General features: G+C 33.8%; 1 protein-coding gene across 2 annotated transcripts in view; it reads right to left on the bottom strand.

The window, feature by feature from the left end:
* Window positions 1-23,398, bottom strand: part of CASD1 (CAS1 domain containing 1) — a gene marked incomplete at both ends in the record, with an annotated part of 44,259 nt that overhangs the window by 7,844 nt on the left and 13,017 nt on the right. The window contains 11 exons of one of the 2 annotated variants that reach the window (XM_080701427.1): window positions 1,179-1,280; window positions 3,232-3,311; window positions 4,905-5,061; window positions 6,079-6,198; window positions 11,704-11,793; window positions 12,808-13,230; window positions 15,155-15,369; window positions 17,624-17,747; window positions 18,165-18,209; window positions 19,534-19,596; window positions 21,100-21,144. In XM_080701427.1, coding sequence (XP_080557553.1) covers window positions 1,179-1,280; window positions 3,232-3,311; window positions 4,905-5,061; window positions 6,079-6,198; window positions 11,704-11,793; window positions 12,808-13,230; window positions 15,155-15,369; window positions 17,624-17,747; window positions 18,165-18,209; window positions 19,534-19,596; window positions 21,100-21,144 — 1,464 coding nt within the window. Of the gene's footprint in view, window positions 1-1,178; window positions 1,281-3,231; window positions 3,312-4,904; window positions 5,062-6,078; window positions 6,199-11,703; window positions 11,794-12,807; window positions 13,231-15,154; window positions 15,370-17,623; window positions 17,748-18,164; window positions 18,210-19,533; window positions 19,597-21,099; window positions 21,145-23,398 lie in introns of those variants that run through there. The other variant, XM_080701428.1, reaches the window with a different exon arrangement.

Raw genomic sequence — 23,398 nt, 5'->3', positions numbered from 1 at the left:
GAGTGAAAAAATGTGCAGCAGAAAGCACATGAGTTTTTAAACCAAAACATAAATAAACACATATAGAGAGACTTAATGTGAATTGTCACTGCAATCGACTAGATATTTGTGTCCCCCCAAATTTAAACATTGAAACCTAATCTAAGATAGGATAGTTGTGGAGGTAGGACCTTTGGGAAGAGACAAAGTCAAGATGGTGGCGACTTTATGAATGGCATTAGTGATCCTATAAAAGAGACTCTGGGAAGCTCCTAGACCCTTTTCCCTAAGTGAGGACAAAGTAGAAAATGGCTATTTATGAATGGAGAAGTAGGCCCTCATCAGACAAGTCGGAAGCAACCTGGAAGTTCTTGGACTTCCCAGCCTTGAGAACTGGACAGATACATTCTGTCATATGAGCCACCCAGGCATAGCATTCTGCTACAATAACCTAAACAGACTTAGGCATATCACAGAACACTTCCTAATGAACTTTAGCAAAGATTTTTATTCCTATACAGTTTGGAAATGTGATAAAGTACAATGGAAAGGTGCCAGGTACTAGAAACCAGGAATGTCGTACAATAGGCAATAAGAAAACATTGTTGAAAGAAAACAAGAGATGAGTTAGAGACCAAAAGAAAAGGTAAAAGTAAAATTTTATTTAGAAATATTTAAAAGAGTAAAATATTTAGAGTCTATTATTTTCCAAATGCTGTTAGATATTTTATAGTTTCTCAGCCAACTGAATCTTGACTAATATTCAAGATTAAGTTAATAGAATAATCAAACTCATTGCTGTTTCTTCTTTGTATACTTCTACCGCAAATAGCTTAGTATTCCATAGTAATAATTTTGGACTTTAAACTAGATTAAGGCTTGGAAGCCCAGTGGTATATTTTCTTTCTTTAATATATATACTTCAGGACATCTAGGATACATATTGCGGCTCAGCAAATATTGTTTTGAATGGCTGAAGCATATATATGTGACTAACCTATAAATTAAAATTATATAAACAAAGGCCACATTGTTGACATTTTCCTGTTGCACTGTCCATGCACATACATGAAGTGTGGGTGAATTGTTTGACTCACTAAATCAAAACATTTTAAAACTAGTCAAAAATAGATTTTAAAAAATCTCTATCACTCTACAGAAAATTAGAAATGCCAAAATAGCACAAAGTAAATACATACATAACGATCTAACCGCCATCGGAACCACCACTCGTACACATTGCCCTTCAGTTCAAAGCACTTGGACAAGGGCCAAAGGGAGAAGATCTTCTCAAACGCACCCTGAGGAGACCCAGAGAGACCAGACTAAGATGATGCCAGTCAATACCTGCTTTGCAAATAAGGCCATTATAAACCATAGCTTATCAAATTAAGATTATTTAGGAGCCAATCATCAATTTAAAATTCATTTCATTTGAAAATATAACTTGATTTGAAATTCATATTAAAATAAATTTACCAATGGCCAGTAAAGATGGCAATAGATTTTTAAATGATTTGCACTTCTCATGAAAGCTACTGAGACTGCAAAAAATTTTAAAATCTAGTAAATGGAAAGTTATTCTATTTACGATCTTAATCTATTACACAAAAAAGTTAATATTTACTAACCAAATGGAAATATATAAAATACTATAGTTTATATGGATTAAGGTTAAAATAGTTTTTCTCCTCTAAATAAATGTCCTTAAATAACTATAACTATTGGAGTTAACAAAGTCCTCTGATTTGGTTGCTTTACTCAAATGGCTGTACCCAAATGCCTCTAATAGCCTTTGAAACAGTTTACAATTTTACTCTGGTCATGTTAGTGAATGGTACCCTCTTATTAATCTGACAGCCTGGAAAATCTGGGAGTGAAGGGGCAGAAGTCTTGGGTACATTCCTGCACATTAATGAAGTCTTTCAAAAAAGAGAACAAAATCCTCAATTTTCAAACTAAGGAATGATGACAAACTCTATTAGGGAAATCTCCATTATTAGACCTAAGACCACTATATATGAGTTTTAAAATTTTAAGAACAGTTATTAAAACCCAAAGAAAAAATTAAAAATATTATATATTTTAGGTAATGCTAAATTATTAGGCCACAAGAAATTTACTACTTCAACAAAACAAAATATAGTCTACATTTAACTACAGAATTTAAAAATGTACTGTAGCATATTAAACATGGGTTGTATCAAAACCAATGCCTCAGAAAATTAAGGATGATTTTCTTGCCAAGAGTTGTAGTCTATGTACTTTGAGTCATATATGTGTATAATATATAGATATATAATACAGCACATGTATGCCATTTATATATAACCTTTACATATAAAGGTTATTTATACATAGATCTTTATTGCTAACTAATAACTTATTTACTATCAATAAGCAATCATTTATTGAGCATTTATTTTGTTAAGAAAGTGAGCTATACTTCTAGGTACAAAAGTAGAGATACTTAAGAATACTCAAAAAACAAAACAAAAAAAACAAACCTTTTCCCAAAACAGCTTTGTATAATTATACATACACACAAAATATCTACACAGCCAGGTATAAAACAGAAAATTGGAAATGTGAGTAATCTGAAGAATATGTCAAAATTATAGGCATTCAAATTAAAATATTTTGTTATGAATATCATGCTGCCCAAATGAAGTCTGCTTAATAGATTAACCTGCAGCTAGCAGACTGTTAGCCTGGCACAGTAACAGGACATCTTAACCATAAGAATAGGGAAAATAAAGATCAGAACTAGAAAAATGGCCCCAAGTTTTATTACATTAAATATATGACACACACACAGAACCTTTTTCACCTAATCTGGTTTTGCAAAATGCCAAATTTTTACACTATGCAGTTATAGAAAATCAAGTAACAGTTTGATGCAATGAATAATGCACAAACTAAGTTACAAATTCTGTCAAGAGAATTTTGATCTCCACTTAGAGTAGTGTCTTATAAGAGGCATTCAATAAACGTTTGATTGATCAAAGTCAAGTAAAATGGATCTTGAACAATTGCCAGAGGAAGAGCTTTAAATTGCTCTTACAACAAAAACAGTGGTAACAAAAGTAGATAGGTCTCAAAAGAACTACATTGAGTAGTCAACTACAGAGTGACACTTTTATTATAGTCATTAAAAATGAAGCTTAAAAAAAGCTCTGACTCTTCTCACATACTTTAATAGACTTGAACTTTAAAATATTACAAAATATAAACTGAAAAGACTGTACAAACCTGAGAATATGCCAAAAAACATATGCATAACAGCAAAATGGCTAGTTTCAACAGTAAGCCAAAATGCCAGAAACAATTTCCTAAGAGAGAAAATATTTCATTTACAAAGACATATAAATTTATATTAGAAAACATGCTAAATACTCTCTATAGTTTTTATACTCTGAATAGTTCTCAAAATAATCAAAGCTACATACATATATATATATATATAAAATATACCTAGGCAGTATACATTTCAGGTAGACCAAAAGGAAAACACAGTGGAGGATTCTTGCTAAGAAAAAGGCTACACCTATAACTGATACCCTATATACCTGCTGTTCACATACTATAAATAATTTAAGAATACTTCTTGGGTTCAATCATACCTATTCATTATTGTGAGTTACAACAAAATATGAAATAACACATTCAAAATTAATGCTAAAACTCCTGTTGAATGTAACTTAGATGATACTGCTTCAACATTAAAATTCCAAGGAGAGGGCTTAATCTTGTTAATGGACTGGGATTTAACTGTAAACATATTTTAACATATGTCTTTTAAACTATGTTTTTCCAGCTTAACATATTGGTTATTTGTTTGATTAATATGCTAGGTTTGTGTAGAGGAATTATACTGTCCAAAGAACACTAATGGACTTTAATGGAGGCTGGACCTCAGCTTGTTACTAAGAAATTGTTATTATAATGGAGGCTAATGGAAATTTTTTTTTGATATATAGTATTTGGTTGAAAATATATTTTCAAAAATCAAAATTTCTTATTCTTCAAAAGAGTGATGATTTCATTTTAATGTTTTGATTGTATGGGGGGAAACATTAAGATCAGTAACTATAGCCTTACTTTGGACATTCTAAGTAACAAGCTATGGGAATTTGAAAATAACAACCTTTTCGGTACTTAGGTTGCTTTATGTAAAATAGGTTGATAATAACTGCTTCAGTAGCTGTCTAGAAGATAAATTATGTTATTGTTTTTAAACTGCCTAATATAAGCCTTTTTATAAATGAATGTTTACTCAAAATCTACATATCTTTAAGGAATCAAATAGCTTCCAATATTGAAGTAGACTGCAGCGTATGTGGCTTTTCTCTCTCTCCCAACTCTTATGCACAGGCTGTACACAAGGCAAGCTGAAAACTGCTGTACTAGTTAATATGTGTAATTTTTTCAAAAACCTAAAGTTTAAAAAAGGAAACATACACATAAGTATGAACTAGTATTCTTCAATATTATATTGTTTTCTGCAGTGAGCTACTTAGCTGTAACATTCCAAAACACAGTTGTGTGTGTGTGTGTGTGTGTGTGTGTGTGTGTGTGTGTGTGTGTGTGGTGTGTGTTGCTGAGGATTAAGTCCAGGAGTGCCCCAGCCTGATTTTTTTATTCTTTATTTTGAAATAGGATCTTGCTAAGTTTCTGAGGGCCTCACTAAGTAGCTGAGGCTGACCATAAACCTGCAATCCTCCTTCCTCAGCTTCCCAGGTACTGGGATTACAAGTGTGAGCTACCATACCCAGCCAAAAAAGTTTAAAAATAAAATTTCAAAACATTAAGATTATACTTAAATGTAAACTGTGTACATCTCCTAATAAAATAGCCTTTAGTAACTGAAAATAAATTTAGTACATTGAAAGAAGTTATTAATATTAGTAAGAAAGCATATTTACCATTTGCTTTTTTTTGGATTATTTGTGGCCACAGTGCTAAAGTAACATATATAACCATGAACCATACAGTGACCAAGGGGACAAAGTAATAAAACTGATAAGGCCGATCCATTACTATACATAACACCACTACCAGGAAATTGAGACGAAATAACACCTATGAAAAAGGAGAAGAAAATGGTTTCATTTTAGGTATATATGAAAAGCAAAGACAGTTTTTTTTTTTCCTCCTCTGACAGAGGAGGCATTAACTTAATTAAGCCTCAAATAATGACTAAACAAGTATATTATATTAAATCCTGAAGTTACATATGTCCTATAATCTCTGTAAAGAGTTGAATACATAATATTTATGCACCATTATATTAATTGAATCCCAGCAAAATACTAGCCTGAGCTGTCCTCTAGCTACAAGTGCCATCTTGTTAAATTTAAGGAAAAAACAAGCCTCTTTCTTAGGGCAACAGTTTATAAGTAGAGATTAGACTAACTGAAGAAAAGAGTATCCATTTTACCTTTTGTTTGATGTTTATTTACCTCTTTTGAGATTAACTTGAGAGTTCAACATAATTTACATTATGATACGAGACTATAATGCACCAATAAACCCCAGTTATAAAATATGTCTTTGGGACTTTTCTAACAGTCATTTCAGATATCTGAAACCATCCAAAGAACACATAATTTGAGTAGATTTATATTAGTCCTATACCTCACTATGAGATCTGGGCAGATTATTAAATCTTTAGGAGCCTCAGTTTCCTCATCTATAAACATGAAGATAACTCAGGGTTGCAAAAGAGGGTAAATAAAATGCTCAGAAAGTGCTTAGCATAAGTTAATAAATATTAATCTTCTCAGAGAGCACAAACAGCATATTATAATAATTCCAGATACCTGTACATTTCTATAAAACTAAAGTGAATCAACAGTGTTATCCTTTGTGTTATCAGTACTTTTACTATATAGTCATCCAAATTATATTTTCCTGCCATCCTCAATAAATTATTTATCTCAAACTACTAAACATAGAACACAGAAATACAACTTTAAAGTGCTATTTCATAAATTCAAATTATTCATGGTTTTCTAATGGCCAATTTATATTTCTCAACAGTTAGGCACAAAAGCATGCTGACTTGAAAGAAAAAGGAAACACTGAATGCATTCCTACCTGACACACTCTATGAATTCCAAAATCTCCTTTGATCCAAAAGTATGAGAAATGTCCATACCCTGTCTGAAACAGATATGCAGCAACCAGAACTCGAATGTGCATGTACACAGGCAAAAACTGTTGACAAAATAAATAGGTAAAATATGAGGGCATAAACTACATCTTGAGTTATCATTAACAAGTACACTTAACAATGATAATGAATCGTCATTTTCATTTGGTATTAGCACAATAAAAAGGTTACCCTCAAAAGTTAAGGCTAATTACAGCAAGGATTAAAAAATGTAGTTTGGAATCAGATAGACCTAGGTTCAAATTCCAGTTCTGCCACTTTCAAGTTATTAGTCCTAAGAGTTTTCTAACCTGCTAAATGTTTGAGACTATAATCTTTTTCCTTAAAGGTTCTTCAATTAAATAAATGGGATGCACTTTGTACATTAATTTGCACTAACTTAGAATTGAACATATGATAGCTATAATTCTTAATCACCGTACATTCTGATTATTCTGGATTTCACATTTTCCCGAGAAGATGAAAAACAAACCCCCACATTTTGCTAGGGGGTGGGCGTTAAAATATACATACACCAGACCTGTAAATAAAATAGTCGAACCATTTTCTATTATTTAGTTTACTTAGCAAAAATAAATTTTTCTAAAACATATGCAAGCACATTTAGAAATATTATTTTTCTACCACTTTTCAGTTTTGAAGCATTCTTGTTTACACTCTTGCATTGCTGTCTCCTTCATGATCAAGCTCCTAAGAGTCATTTATTATGGTTTTTCAGATATCACATCTCCACTGCTAAGCCGAAATACAACACATTTCAAATCACTGGATGAGACTCACCAGAAACTTTACCTCCCAAGTACTAATTCTCATAATCTTAGAACACTGCCATTCCACCTGTCCACCACTCACTGACCTTTTAGGTGGCTATTCGCCATCTCCAAAACATAAGTAGGACACTGCTCTTTACTATGATACTCAAATGGCTTATTCAATGACATCTAGTCCTTACAACTGCCAAATTTCTTTGGCTTCCATTTTATAGGCCCATCTGATCGCCTCTGCAGTTACCCTGCACTAACACTGCTCATGGTCCTTTTAGGTTAATGTGTTTTCCCCAAGTAATTCCTTGCAGGATAAAATAATTAAGTGGACACCTTAAATAGATTTTATAAGACCTTGAGTACATGCATCTTTTGCACACATCCTAGAACATAATCACTTTGTTTTTTGAAGGGTACTTATTCTGAGAGAAAAAAAATACCTAAATTAATAATACATCACAAATTCTTCTATATTGCCTCCACCCTAATCAAATTGATATATTTTCTATCTCCTAAGCTGATCCTTATTCGACCCTAGAATGTTTTCCCCTAACTGTATTTGGCTTCTTCAAATCCTATTCTTCAGAACTCAGTTTAAAACTCTCATCTTTACTAACGTGAATATCACTTCTCCTTCCCCTGAGTTCCTAAAGCACCAATCTGTATCAAAGATAGTTTTTATTTATTGCCTTTTCTCAGTTATTTTTTTAAAAGTCATATCTCATTATTAGATCAGATTTTTTTTTTTTTTTTTTTTTTTTTTGGCGGTACTGGGGATGGAACCCAGGGGCATTCTACCTTTGAGCTACACCCCCCAGCCCTATTTTTTATTCTTTGTTTTGGAACCGGGTCTCACTGAGTTGCAAAGGGCCTCACTAAGTAGTTGAGGCTGTCTGCGAACCATGATCCTTCGGTCTCAGCCTCCCGAATGCTGGGATTACAAGCGTGCGCCACCACACCCAACTTAGACCAGAAAATTTCAATGAAGGAATAGCATATTAGAATCACAGAGAAGGTGGAAAAGGTACTGAAATAACCTCAGAAATGGAAGCCCATATCTTTACTTCATTCTTGAATGTACTCTAAACTATCCATTTCATGGATTTGGCTAAGTGCCTTTTTGGGGGAGGCACTGGGAGCTGAACCCAGTGTGCTCTACCACTTAGCTACATCCTCAGCCACTTTTATTCTTTTATTTTGAGACAGGGTCTTGCTGAATTGCTCAGGTTGGTTTTAAATTTGCAATCCTCCTGTCTCAGCCTCCCAAGTAGTGATTATAAGCATAGGCCACCTTGCCCAGGTGCTAATAATTTTTAATAGCAGAACATATCTAGACTCCCAAGACAAACCATTCTATTGTCAGATGGTCATTAACTGCTATAAAATTTATTCTCATGAAAAGTTGAAATCTAACTACATGCAAAAGCTACAAACTTTAGCCCTCTACAATAGCACTGGTTCAATAGAAATAAAAGGTGAACCATGGAGGTAATCTTCTAATGTGACTACCAGAACATTTAGAATGTTAAAAGAAGGAAATAAAACTAATTTTAATTACTATTTTATTTAACTCAATATATCTAAAATATTATTTTGACATGTAAGAAGATATTTTATATTCTTTATATGAAGTTTTTGAACTTGGTATGAATTATTTACAATTAATCATATATAATCTGGGATGTATTTCACACATATACCACATCTCAATTTTGACTAGCTACATTTCAATTCCTCAGTATGGTAGAGTTACCATAGTAGGGAGACTAGCTTTGGAACCATATGCCTGAGTTAAATCACTCTTACATCTGATGGTTCTACAAGTTTTTGAAAACAGATGTCAAATCTATATTAACCATTTCCAAATTCTTTAACCATTCTCCATAAAACATGTTTTCAAGTGCCTTCAAGACTGGTGTCAGGATTGTAAAGTTGGGCTTGCTTATAATATTTGAACAGAAAATATGACCCATCTAAACTGAATTAAAGGCCGGGCATGGTGGCGCACGCTTGTAACCCCCGCGCTTAGGAGGCAGAGACAGGAGGATGGTGCTGGTTTGAAGCCAGCCTCACTGGCTTAAGAGCCCTGTTTTCAAATAAAAATATAAAATAGGTCTGGGAGTGTAGCCCGGAGGTAGAAGGGTTTCCAGGAACCCCAGAACGACCAAAAAACAAGCACCAACAAAAAACTGAATTAAATATTAACAACAATTTTCTGAGTTCCCAACACAATTTTAACCTATTACAAATTTCATGAAATAGTTTTCCAAAATTTTGAACCAGTAGAAAAATTTTAACAACACAATGAACACCTATACCTTCATGAAAAATTTAAAAATATGTTGCAGAACATACAATAACACTCTTAAATTTTTCACCATGTTATCTCCTAGGAAGAAAGGGTAGTTTCTTACATAACCATATTACCATACCAAAGAAATTTATATAAATAGTATATGTCATACAATACATATTTAAATTTCTCAGCCGGGTGTGGTGGCGCACGCTTGTAATCCCGCACTTGGGAGGCTGAGACAGGAGGATGGCAAAGGTTTGAAGCCAGCCTCATCTACTTAGTGAGGCTCTCATCAACTTAGTGAGACCCTGTTTCCAAATAAAGTATAAAATAGGTCTGGAAGTGTAGCCCGGAGGTAGAAAGCCGCTGGGTTCCACCCCTAGTACCACCATAAAAAAATAAAAAATTTAAATTTCTCTTGTTATTCTTTGTAATGTCCCTTACAGTTAAAATTATTTTTTGTCGCTGAAAATTTTTAAATAGTTCTAGCATAAAAACATATCAGAATTAAAAGTTTGAGACTGCTTACAACATTAAACATAGGAAATTAAAGTTACCTTTTAATTATGGCAGCCAAAAAGTTTAATGAGGTTAATCTCTTAACTATCCAAAAATCAAGTTCCAAAGTATAACCTATAATAATATCAGTGCTTATGTAGATATACGAAATTGTTAACTACATAATCCTACATAACACTACAGGGATATATTAATTAATCATTACAAATGACCTGTTAAAGAAAAGTGCATCCGAGAACAGGGATTTTTTTTTTTTTTACTGTTGTAAATTAGGATATATGGGGAGGTAGTCGAAGAAGATATATTAAAATGTTAGGTTGGTAAATGATTATAATAGAATGCCAAATTGCCCTCATCCTTTTATGATCTAAATCCTTTCTGGAATCACTGAATTGAGGAACTTAATCAGCCATTAATTCTCTCTACCTAATTTTTTTAATAGTAGTATCACCCTTTAATATGTCAGCAATTAATTATGTCTCTAAATGGCATTTTCTAACAAAACACTTTCTCCTCTAAATTAACTCAGTCTTTATTCATATGTCAGAGGTATTTCTAGGATTCAATATTCATCTCTAGTTACTTTTTAGATCTCAGGATTTATCCTATAAATTCTGATCTGGGCTTATAAACTAAGCCTGACCATCGCTCTCTCTCTCTGTGTTGGATCTCTTTTACTGTATTGACTCTATAATAACTACTCAAATTCACCAGCCCCTCTTTAGCTACAGTAACCACAGGAATTTCATTGTTGCCACATACATACATATCATGGCCATATAATTTTTGTAAAAGTTACACTTGGTCCCTTTGCTTCCTGTCTTTCAAACAAAACATCCATAAAATCATCAATAATTTTGGGAAATAACAGAGCAGTGATGAATAATATTGTTTTTAAAGTTTTAGATCCATAAAATCATCAATAATTTTAGGAAATAAGAGAGACAGTGATTGTCTTCAAAATTTTAGGCATCTGAAAAATCTCCAGTAATAATATTTACTTTCTTAATTGCTTCTACAAAATTTTCAAAATACTCTTCTGAGCACTCCCATCTTATCTGTTTATCATTAGTACAAATATTGTTTATAAATGTGTGCTTTATAGAAACAAACAAGGCAATAAAATAATTTGGTAGTTTCCAAATAATGAATGGGTTTCTTAAATTTTTAAACATATTTTATAGAAGTCAGCTTGAATTTTCACTATAATAAGCTACACAAAAGTGGTTAAATTCACCCACAAAAGCTTGTTTTACCTCTAATGTAGCTGGAACATTACAACTCAGAATGAATATGTTTTTTTTTTCCTAACCCTGCCATATCCAAGTTAGCCACAGATCATGAAAATCCCATCTTTTAAGCCCCTAAGGAGAAGAACAAAAGGATATTTTGTCTAGATACAGAAAGCATAATGTGACCAAAAGAAGGCTCCACCACAGCATGGAGGAGGAAATACTTAGGAAGGATGCCATATCTATATATCCACCATGGCAAGCCACCTATATCTGGATTCTCTAAACCCTGGGGCAAAAGAATTCCAAGTTTTTAAACTTTCATTGGTGAAAATTTCTAAAATATAGTAAAAGGCAAAATATAAAAAATAATAATCTAATTTGATCTATTTTGATAGTATCTGCCTATTCTAGTTTGCCATCTACAAAGTTTGATAACTTTAGCTGTTTAACAAGATGACATTAAGTAAATGCCCTTAGTTATCAGCTATTTCTATTATATTAATATTAGTGCCAAGCAAATACAAATCAATTGTTCCCTTATCTTTTTAAAAGAAAACTCATTTTGGTTTTAAAATTATAGATTCTCAGAGAGTTAAGAGAATAAGAAGGTTAAAAAAAAACTAGGCAGAAAATAAGAAGAGTCTCTAACCTGTATAGAATAAATTTAAAAAGCCAGTGTCCCTAAAGAAATAGTAACATGACATTTCCTATATTTTCTGAACTTTAAATACTTACTGTACTTGCTCCAGAGATGTGATAAATCAAAATCACAAGTTGCATCCAGCCTTTCCATTCATCTGTTTGTTCTCTATTCAATACTTTAGTCTGTATAAAGTGACCAAAATCCATTAAAAATCATCAGGAAGTAATTATTTGGACAGTATGTATTAAGTTTGTTAAAATTTTTCTTACTGTATATAAAACTAATGCTTTCGTCAAAAGAATCTTGTCTGTGTGTGTGAGGAGAGAGTTATCATTTAAAAAGATAAAATAGGACTGTTTTGAATTTGAAAACAACTATAAACTACAGGGATTTTGAATATTTAAGTTGATCCTTATGGTTTTATATTAAAATGACAATTAAACTGATAGATGTCTTTACAAATCTAAAAATGGCATTCTGTAATTTTTTTAACAAAATTTAGAATTTCAGAGTTAAAAAAAGATCTTATAGTTCTCTTACATTTTATTGACAGGAAAAGCTCTATTGTTATAGTTTATTTTCCCAAGTATACTCTCATTGGTGATAAAGAGCTAATTAAACATCCTCTTATGAGTTATTTTTACAATACAACTAATTCAAATTACTCATGCCTTGAAAAGAAGTTACATAAATATTCTGAGCAATGACAGCAATTCTAAATTAGGAAATTCAGAATATTGTCAGTGGCCACATCATTATCTAAGTTCTAATTTGAGTGTATATATATTTGATAAATAAGTATAAAATAGTCTTATTATAGGCATTTGTTGATATAATGTTTTTACTTTATAAAAGATAATAATTAACAGCTAGTGTTTGAAGACCATTATAAAATCAGGAGTTTTTCCACTTTTTCCATCACTAAGCAAAGTAACACTAATTTATGACTTTTTTTTAATAGGTCACACTTTCCTACTTTTCAACAATCTTCACTCAGCCCTTTGAATTTCCTCTTTACTATTAAAAAAAAAAACAACAGTTAAGAATCCACTAAGTGAAGCAGAGTGACAAAAAATTCCTTCTTCCTTGACTACACATCTGCTTATTCTTGTAGAATAAATGATAGTATTTCTTTAACCTAGATTTTGTAATGAGATAAGATGGATAACATGAACTGAAAAGAAAATGATTCTTACCTCTTTAGTATTTTCATTGTAAAATACTCCCAAAACCAAGATGTAGATAATTGGAATAAAGAAAGATGAGTGTGTATAAAATTTGTTTTCCTTCATAAACAGATTTGCACGGTCACACATATAGAAATAAGCCATAATCAGGCCCAGTTTGCAGAAAGACTGTAAAAGTATTTCTAATGGAGACATGGGGGTAGTGATAATATTTTTCTTTTCCTCTCCACTTTCCAAATCAGTACATGGTTTATTCTTCCGATGAGCATTACGATGAATTATATAAAAAATTAAATATCCAATAATAGACAAGGTGAAAAAACAAGCAGCTAGCTTCTGTGTGAGAGTCAGAGGAGGCCGAGGCTGACAACAGGAACCATCTACAGGCTTCAAAATCTTATTGCAATACACATTCATAAGAATCATTGCACTCTGCGAACAAATCAAGTCGTTTGGTTATTATCTTGTCAGTGATGTATTTTCTCCTGTGAATATTGCTGAGTTTTCAACAATAAAACTGAAATGCTTCTGTGCTTTTTGCAACCATTTCCCAAACACTCATGCAAATAGTGGTTTTCCTTAAACCTGCAATCGCCAGTTCTGGGTGTTTCACACTTCTAGGCTACTATTCATAAGAAGTTCACCTATAATGTGACCCAGGAAACATTTACAGGGAACAATATCTAATCTTACTACTCAGGATGCATTCGGTTATGGTACTCTTCTCCAATTAAAACAAACAAAAATGAATGCTATGGCTACTAATGGGTCATGACTGTTAATTAAAAAAATAAAGATGTCAGGCACGCTTGTAATCCCTGCGCTTGGGAGGTGGAGACAGGAGGATCGCGCTGGTTGGGAGGCAGCCTTGCTGACTTAAGATACCCTGTTTCCACATAAAAGGTAAAAAAAAAAAAAAAAAAAATAGGTCTGGGAGTGTAGCCCGTGGGAGTGTAGCCCGGAGGTAGAAGGGCTTCCAGGAACCCCAGTACCACCAAAATAAATAAATAAATAAAGATGTCAAAGACCAAAGAATTTTAATTAACAGACTTTCAAAACAGAAAATGCCAAATTATTTAAGATATAATCCTAATCTTTGGAGGTGAAAAAAGAATGTAAAATAACTGCCATCATAAAACTATAAATTCTGAGCTAACAATATGGCTTTTATTTAGTTGATAGCTTTTGAACCCTTTAGGATTATAAAGTTTTAAGATTTCTAATGTTAAAGAAAAGGTGAAATCTTCCACATAGTTTGATTATAACAAAATTATTCTAGGCAAACTGTCAAGATTCTGTATAGTTGAAGGTTGACACTCTACTTTTATCAAAACTTAATAATTCGGGCATCTGTGGAATTCCGTATGATTATATTACTTAAGCCTAAGCATTCAGAGTACTCAAGTGTTTAGAAAAAAATCTCATCCTTTTAGTCCTGAAACTTCAGAAAGTTCTATGCATGGCACACTTGCATATCCTAGCCAACAGATTCCATTACAAGTTTCTTAAACATCTTCCAGGGAATCCACTGAACCCATTAAAGTATATGAAGAATAGCAGGTACATGCAAACATGCATTTTCCTGCAGGAGAGGAACAGAAGCACTGCTTTTGTTTATATATACTTTTATTGGTGTATTAGTCTCAGATCATAATGTAATTCATAGGGATAGTGACATAGATGCACACAGCACTTGGTGGCTTCCCCTTGGTCACTTTCCCATCCCTCTCTTCCCCATAAAAGGTACTGAGACTGCCATTGGTATCCTAACATGAATCACGATTTTTTAATCCAGTATCCAAAGGGCTCATGTGAGCCTCAAAAATGTTAAGTAGCACTGCTTTATAAGAAACAAAAAACTGTAAGTAATCTCGTTTACTGTGTGTGAAAATTTATAATTCTGTAGATTTCTTCCATACTTATCTTACATTCCTTTCCATCAGTCAACCTGAACTACCTGTACCTTGAATAATGATTAAGTGTAGGAACTATGAGGAAATAAAAATTATATATTAACAAATGTACTTTTCACTAAAGTTTAATCTTGTAGGCTTAAGGTTTACAATAAAAATATGGAGTAGTTTCAAACATGAGTATACCAACTGCACTCAATAAATGCAGTTTCATTTCCTCCCTTCCTTAACTTCTTTTTTTTTTTGTGTGTATACTGAAACTCACTTCTTATATGTTCAGCTAGATGACAGAAATAAAAATTATTTCCAAATGTTTCTTTACACAGCATAACTATGAATAATTAACACTGTAATAAAATAAATTACTTGTAACCTGTTATATGACTTATGACTATAACCAACTGATATACTCTCCAGTCACTGAGAAATACAAGGACTCTTACCGTTTCCCTGCTTGATTCAGGAAGATGTAAGCCATCCAAAGATTCCATGATGGTTTCTTGAGCGATTAGTTTGGAAACACTGAACATCTTCACATTGGATTTGGAATTTCTGGTGCTACTATTTAGAATGCTGACTGCAGCTTCATTGTATGCATCTATCTTCTCATTAGTGATCATTTTTCTGTTTTCACTTAAGAGATCTTCATAAACAGGATCTACATATAAAACACACTTTAAAAACCAAACTTTAAAAATTCCTAATGGTAGAAATTGTGAATGAAAGCTAGTTGATCCATACTTCATATTTTGTTCTTAAAGTCCAGATGATACCAGGTGCTTAATAATTCATGGTTAAGCCAGGAGTGGTAGCACACGCTTGTAATCCCAATACTTGGGAGGCTGAAACAGGAGGATCGCATTTTGTAGCCAGCCTCAGCAACTTAGTGTGGTTCTCTGCAACTTAGCAAGACCCTATTTCAAAGTGAAAAAATAAAACTGGGCTGGAAGTGTAGCTTGGAGTTAGAATCTATGTTCTATCTCCAGTACCACACACACACACACCATATTTATATAAAGCTGGCCAAGGGGGGGCGGGGCGGGGGGAGTAACTGAGGAACCCAGGGGTATTCTGCCTCTGAACTATACCCCCAGCACTATTATTTATTTATTTTATTTACTTATTTTTGCATACTAGGGATGGAACCCAGGGCCATTCTACCTCTGAGCTACACACTCAGCCCTATTTTTTATTTTTTTATTTTTTGTGGTACTGGGGATGAAACCCAGGGGCATTCTACCTCAGAGCTAAACTCCCAGCCCTATTTTCTTATTCTTTATTATAAAAAAGGGTCTTATTGAGTTGCAAACCGCCTCACTAAGTAGCTGAGGCTGTCCTTGAACCGTGATCCTCCTGTCTCAGCCTTCCAAATGCTGGGATTACAAGTGTGTGCCACCACACCTGTCTGGCGTGCGCGTGCTCGCTCTCTCGCTCTCTCTCTCTCTCTCTCTCTCTCTCTCTCTCTCCCTCCCTCCCTCCCTCCCTCCCTCCCTCCCTCCCTATCCATCCATCCATCCATCCATCCATCCATCCATCCATCCATCTAGTTATTTATTTATTTTGTGGTACTGGGGGTGGAACCCAGAGGCTTTCTACCTCCGGGCTATACTCCCAGACATATTTTTTAAAAATATTTTATTTGGAAACAGGATCTCCCTAAATTGCTGAGAGCCTCACTAAGTAGCTGAGGCTGGCTTCGAACCTACACAACCCTCTTGTCTCAGCCTCCCAAGCTCAGGAATTACAAGCGTGTGCCACCACACCTGGCTTTATTTTTTATTTTGAAAGAGGGTCTCATTAAGTTGCAGAGGGCCTCACTAAGAAACTAAGGCTGGCTGCAAACCCGTGATCCTCCTATCTCAGCCTCCCAAGTACTGGGATTACGAGTGTGTGCCACCATGCCTGGCTAGATTTCCTATCTTATATTCAATTTTTTAGTCAATCACTGTTTCTCTCAAATTTTAACAACTTTTATTCCTCCTTTATGTAGATACCTTTGGGAAAACATTAATCCTTAAGAGTTTAAAACTCTGATACTGGCAACCAGAAGTTAGAACTGGGTAGGAAGACTGCCACTAACTAACAGCAGCCAGCCTTCTTTCCTCGTGTCACTACTTAATTCTATAGACTGTGTCTACACGATTGGGAGGCAATCCGGAGGACTGAGGTCCATCTATTCTCTTATTATAAATAATTTATTTTAACCTCATTTTAGTAATAAAAAGGCAACAATGAGTCTACGAATAAAACAGGGAGTGTGGAACTGATGATCAAAACCGTTGTTAATTCCTTTCACCCTGACATTCAACTTAGAAATGATCCTAAGAGTTTCTGACAAACAACTTCAACTGCTAAAATATCCAAGGCATCTCATATTATGTTGGGCATTAAATAATGGACATTCAATAAGTTCCTGAAATGAGCTGACCTAATGTCTACTTTCTCTTAAAGAATTTCATTATCAAGTATAAACTAGATGGTATAAATTTAAATATACTGTCAGTTGGAAAGAGTATTTACTTCTAGAGATTCTAATGTTATGAAACAGACTTATTAACATTTCTTCTCTGTATTTTGCAATGACAATAAAGAGAGCTTATAAAAAATAAAAAACCTGAGGTAAACACCTCATTTGTCTTTAGGATTTATAATTTAGTTACATTCTACAGCCATTCTTCTGGCTAAGCTTCGTTGGAGAGTATTGTTGCTCTTTTTTTTAAACCTATTTATTAATCTGTTCCTTAAATTTAAAAAGGAATGCAAATAACTCAAATTTATTCTAGTCTTGCAAACCTTGTTTCAAAATTTATCCTCATAAAGGAGTAATTTTGCTTCTTGAAGCAGGAGATAATAAAGCTGCCCATGCCTTAAAATATATACAAAATGACATATTTTCATTACTCATCCCTTACCTTGTAAGACCCAATAAACATCACTAGTCTTTGCCAATTTTTCTAAAAGTGGTGCTATGGAGGTAATGTTCATTTTATATTGAGAAAGCGCTTCATTGCTACCATTGTGAATCTTGATGGACCACTAAGAAGTAAAAATTAAGTATTAATTCAGTATTCATCACAGAAAAATTAAATTGCGTAATTTACCTATTGTAACAAGGGTTATTATTTTAAGATAATCCAATTTTATTTAATAAAATTTGGTCAAATTATCTCATGAATATATAAAGACAGTTATAAAAAGATGTTATAAAATTAGACTTTCAGTGTATAACATTCAAGAAGAATACAATTAAAGACAAAATAATACTAAGATTTAAAACAAACTTTATAAAGTTCATTCAAATCTTTTTATTACATTTCATCAGACTGATTAGTTATAACAGAAACAGGAATTAAAATATTAATACAATTAAGAATTCTATTTACACAAATTAACTTTTTCTTAGCATGTCTTTAAGTATGAAACGAAAATTATATAAGACAGATAAGAACTTACCGTGGCAGCTCCTGCTACAACCACATGGGGCTTTGCAACAGAATCCTAAGGAAGAAAAACCTTTATAATAATGCTATGCCCAGTTCAAGGGTTGAATATAAGTAACATTATTTAAATTTTTACTTAAAATTTAAGTTCTTTCTTCTAAATGCATTTAAGTTTCTAGAATTCTTTACTAAATTCTTGTTATAACAAGATAGTCATCCAGTGCCTCAAATTTTACATGGCCACATAGTTATAAAGTATGGAATGATATTGGCATAGTTCATTCTTTGGTGCTTTTGCAAGAAGCCAAAAACTAGTGAAATCTAACATGACCTAATATTATTCTGAACTCTGAGCAAACTGATTAGAGTAAAGCTCTAGTGTATTAAGTCAGTCAATTAAGAGATATTCATGGAAGTCTACAGGGCACACACTGTCAAGTGTTAAATACAACACAGGTCAGTGCCCTTGAGGAGACAATCTTTTGGGAAAATTAAATCTAAGATGTATTTAACAAAATAAATGGATAATTATTAAAGACTACCCTACATGCAGAAATAAATAAGTAGAAACTCTAGGAATGCTCATCAACTGTAAAGTATATTATCTATAATACACATATATTATTAGGGTAAGAGTATATAAGTAGTATATATACAGGGTAACAATTATATAGTACATAGTAGTTTACCAATTCCTCTTAAATTATTCCATTTTAATAGAAATTCTTACCACTGTGTGAATAAGGCAGGAAGATATTAAAACATGTACAAAACAAACGATACAGACTTAGGACAATTAATATTGCTCAGGCCTAGTAGGAATAGATGGAACTTCAGTTTTCTTTCTTTCTTTTTCTGCTTTTAATTTAAAAAAATTTTTTTTGCTGTTTCACCAGCCATTGAATCCAGGGGCATTCTACCTCTGAGCTAAACACCCAGTCCTATTTTTTACTCTTTATTTTCAGAGTCTCAGTAAGTTGCAAAGAGCCTCACTAAGTAGCTGCGGTTGTCGTCGAACCCGTGATGCTCCTGTCTCAGTCTCCCAAGTACTGGGATTACAAGCGTACACTACCAGGTCCAGCAGAACTTCAGTTTCCTAATTTTTGAAGAACTTCAGTTCTCTAAACTTTTGAGTTCAATGTCCTTTCTACCATTTCAAAGATCTGATACTACAATAATGTGTATAAAACATCCAATTAAAAAAGCAAAATATTTAATAAGAAAAACATGACCCATATAAAAAATTAAAATGAGTTTTTACGTGATTATAAAGGTGATACACAAAAGTGGGACAAGTGAGAGAAGGTAAGAAAAATAATGATTGCTCAAGGGCTTTTAAAATTTTGTTGCTTAAAAAAAAGACCCATATTTCAAATACAGACCTCAGTCCATACTTTGATACACTGCTTCATAGAACCATTAACTTCTGGATGCCACAGAAAATCCTAAAAAAAGGAAATGTTGGAAGTAAAGACAAAGTCTAAAATAAGGCACTTGTATCTCACCATTCAAAGTAAGTAAGTCTCTTAGAGAGTACTTAAAACCAAACACCAACTTGTCAAGATATCATCATGAGTCAATCTTAATTTGGCAAGTCTCACAGAGTCCTCCTTCTATTCACTTGTGTCTCCACTACTCTATACTTAAGTCAGAGTAACCTCTTAGAAATTTAAATCTGATCTTGCTACGCGCCTGTTTAAGTATCAGGGACATTCTATTGTCTTCAAAATAAAATCCAAAAACCCTTAAAATTGCTAAGAAGGTAAAGAATGTAGCTTCTGTTTTTTCTCTTTCCTCCTGTTTCTTTCACCTGTTACCGTTTCTTCCAAAATGTACTACAAAGGCCCTGGTGATAATGGCTTGGACTGCAGCCTGTGGTGCTAGGGGGGTGCTGAAAACTTTAAGATTGGGACCTATTGGAAAGGCAGGTCACTGAGCCCTTTGATTAATGTAATCATGTTCCAATGCTAGTGTCTATCTCTATTCTTCCTGGCCACATGAAGTACACAGCTTTGCCCTGACAGTCCTTCCACCACAATGTCCTAACCATGAGCCAATACGAACCCTTCCTTCATCTGATTCTTCAGGTATTTTGTCACAGATAGGACAAGATCAGGCACATTCAAGATGGTAAGACAACAGTTACAAAAAGCCAACTAATTCACTAAGTACCCCTTGGTCCTTCGGCTCCTGGATGTTCCCTGTGTTCTCTAGTCTCTTAAAGTTTTACATATACTGCTCCTTTTGCCCATAATGCTCAAAGATTCTTCTGCTGAGCTTGGCCAATCCTACCATCTTTGAGGTCTTCGTAAAAACATCTCTTCTTTTAAGGAGGAAAACTACATTCAGTTCTTTGCTCTGTACACTTCTACTTTCCCACATCCTCACCCCACCTGTATTTACATGAAGGCAACTAAATGACGTGCAAGCTCCATTCAGTCAAGGGTATTTTGTCTTGAACTCCACTAGATCAAGTGGAATCACAAGAGTGAGAATTCAGGAGATTTACATATTTTTTATCAACATAATCTTGAACACACACTCATTTAAAATTATCACACAAGATTATTTTCTCCTAGATCAAAATTTGACAAAGAAATTTAGTATATTATATAAAACAACTCATAGAAATCCTTTACTACCTGTATCTACTCCCAAGAATACACTAAAATTTAATATGTGTAAAGAATTAGCTAATCTATAAATAAACTTAGCATTAAATATAGTCTCAACATTTTTTTTTTTTTTTTTTGGTGGTACTGGGGTTCCTAGAAGCCCTTCTACCTCCGGGCTACACTCCCAGACCTATTTTCTTATATTTTTTATTTCGAAACAGGGTCTCTTAAGCCAGCAAGACTGGCTTTGAACCTGTGCGATCCTCCTGTCTCTGCCTCCCAAGCATGGGGATTACAAGCGTGTGCCACCACGCCCATCTAGTTTGAACTTACCACTTTAACTGATGCAATCTTGTCTTCAAAAGGAATGTTTTCATGCTGCCATAAAAAAAGGAAACAGAAAAATTTACTGTATAGGTTAAACTTATGTAAATTATTCTCCCTTTAGCTACATTATGGAATTATTTATTATTATTATTATTATTATTAATTATTATTATTATTTGCGGGTCTGGGGATGGAACCCAGGGGCATTCAACCTCCAAGCTACACCCCCTGCCCTATTTTTTATTCTTTATTTTGAAACAGAGTCTCACTAAGTTGCAGAGGGCCTCACTCAGTAGCTGAGGCTGTCTGCAAACCGCGATCCTCCAGTCTCAGCCTCCCAAATGCTGGAATTACAAGCATGCGCCACCACACCTGGCTGTTTTGTGGAATTATTTTTATGCACCAAATCTCAGTTATTTATACATCCCACCTGAAAAAAAAAAAAAGACTTCCAAAGAATATCAAAAAAAATTAAAAAGGAAAAAGAAAAGAAAAAAATATGGGGCTGGAGGTATAGCTCAATGGCACAGCATGTGCTTAGCATGTTTGAGGTCTGGGGTTCAGTCCTTGGCACCAAAAACAAAAACAAACAGTACATGATACTACTTGCTTATATATAATTTTTAATATCCATAACCTGAACTAACAAAGTGGATATTTGAACATGCTCATATATTTTATATCTGTCAAGCTTGCCTGGATTCCATTTTAGTCCTGGTATGTTTCGTTGGCAGAAATATACTGCTTCCCTCCATTTCCTGGGAATCTTTCAATTAGATAAGGCCATATGACTAGCCCTTGCCAATTAGATATGGCGATGAGTTGTGGGTCGCTTCCAGGCTGATTTTCCCAGGCTGGTTGTCTAGTTTCTAGCTTGCCTGATGCAGATACTAAGGAGGCTGAATGTTCCAAAGTACCCCAGAAGATGGGAAAAATTCCAATAGTAGGACTTCTTGAATGACTGTGTACGGCACAACCGCTGGGAGACCCATCTAGAGCATGCGGCACTAAGTAAGAAATTACCTTCTCTTTTGTTCAGATTGTAGTGGGGTTTGTTGCTATAGCAACTCCATTCTCACCAGAATATTAGTATAGTCCCTGACTGGACAGGATAGACATATATGACTCTGGGTTATGGTCAGTTTCTCTTTGAATAAAGGAGATAAATTAGTCCATGTGTAAAAAAAAAAAAAAAATTAAAATTTGGGGACTACAACTTCTTGTAACCAAGCACTTCACATAAAGGATGGAAATCTTTTCAAAGTTAAAAATCCTGGATGGGTTGGGAATAGAGGTGGTCAATAAGAAGCTAATTCTGTTCCTAAAATGAAGGTTGAAATATTTTCACTAACCAGGTAATATTTACATTTCTATTAAGTAAAGTTAACTTTTATCAACAAAACAACTTTTTAGATTCTTCTTGGTTCTCCTAAAGAAATTTCTAAAAGCAACTTTGGGACAATTAACTTAGTAAAATGTTAAGGTGTGTCATATGAAAAGTGTTTCTTTGATTTATGTCTGAGAAATTCTGTGTCAAACAATATCACAATGTTCGCTTCCTCCTAACCTATCTCCTATTTTTAAAAAATCTGTCCTTAGAAAATGTGTCATAAACTTTTTCTTTCTCTTGCATAACCTAAACTCAATCTTTCTTCTTTCCCTCTGTTATTTTAATATCTGATATATGCAAAAAATGCATACACATGAAAGTCACAAACCACAGTTTAAACCGCACACTCGTGAATCCATGGCACAAGTAACAACACTACTGAGACGTACCTTATGTATGTGGCTCTCTCCCTGTTACCCCTGGCTTCACTCAAAAAGCCCACGATCTCGAATGTTGTTTCAACTTTGTTTAATCATGCATATATGATCCCTAAACAAGACTCTCGTTAGTGTTGTTGGCTTTCTTTCCAACATTTTTGTGTGTGGTGCTGGGAATTGAACCCAGGGGCATTCTAGCTCCGAGCCACACCCACACCTGTATTTTTTATTTTTATTTTGAAACCATGTCTTGCTAGGTTGATTAAAGTCTCACTATTTGCTGAGACTTGAGCCTCTCATTCTTCTATCTCAGCCTCCCACATACTGGGATTATAGGCATGAGCCACTATGCCTGGCATTTTTCCAACTTTTAATTCTGAAAAATGTTGCATTTACAGCAAAGCTGACAACAGATGAACACCTCAACCCCTTTGCCAATTGTTAACATTTTTTATTCCAACTTTATTTTTTCCCTTCTCTCTCTACACACAAAATTTCTCTCTTTTCTTGAATTACCTGTTTTGCAGGTATCATAATG

This window comes from Muscardinus avellanarius (assembly GCF_963383645.1).
Source record: "Muscardinus avellanarius genome assembly, chromosome: 9".
Lineage (NCBI taxonomy): Eukaryota > Metazoa > Chordata > Mammalia > Rodentia > Gliridae > Muscardinus > Muscardinus avellanarius.
This window is presented reverse-complemented; position numbering and strand designations above follow the sequence as displayed.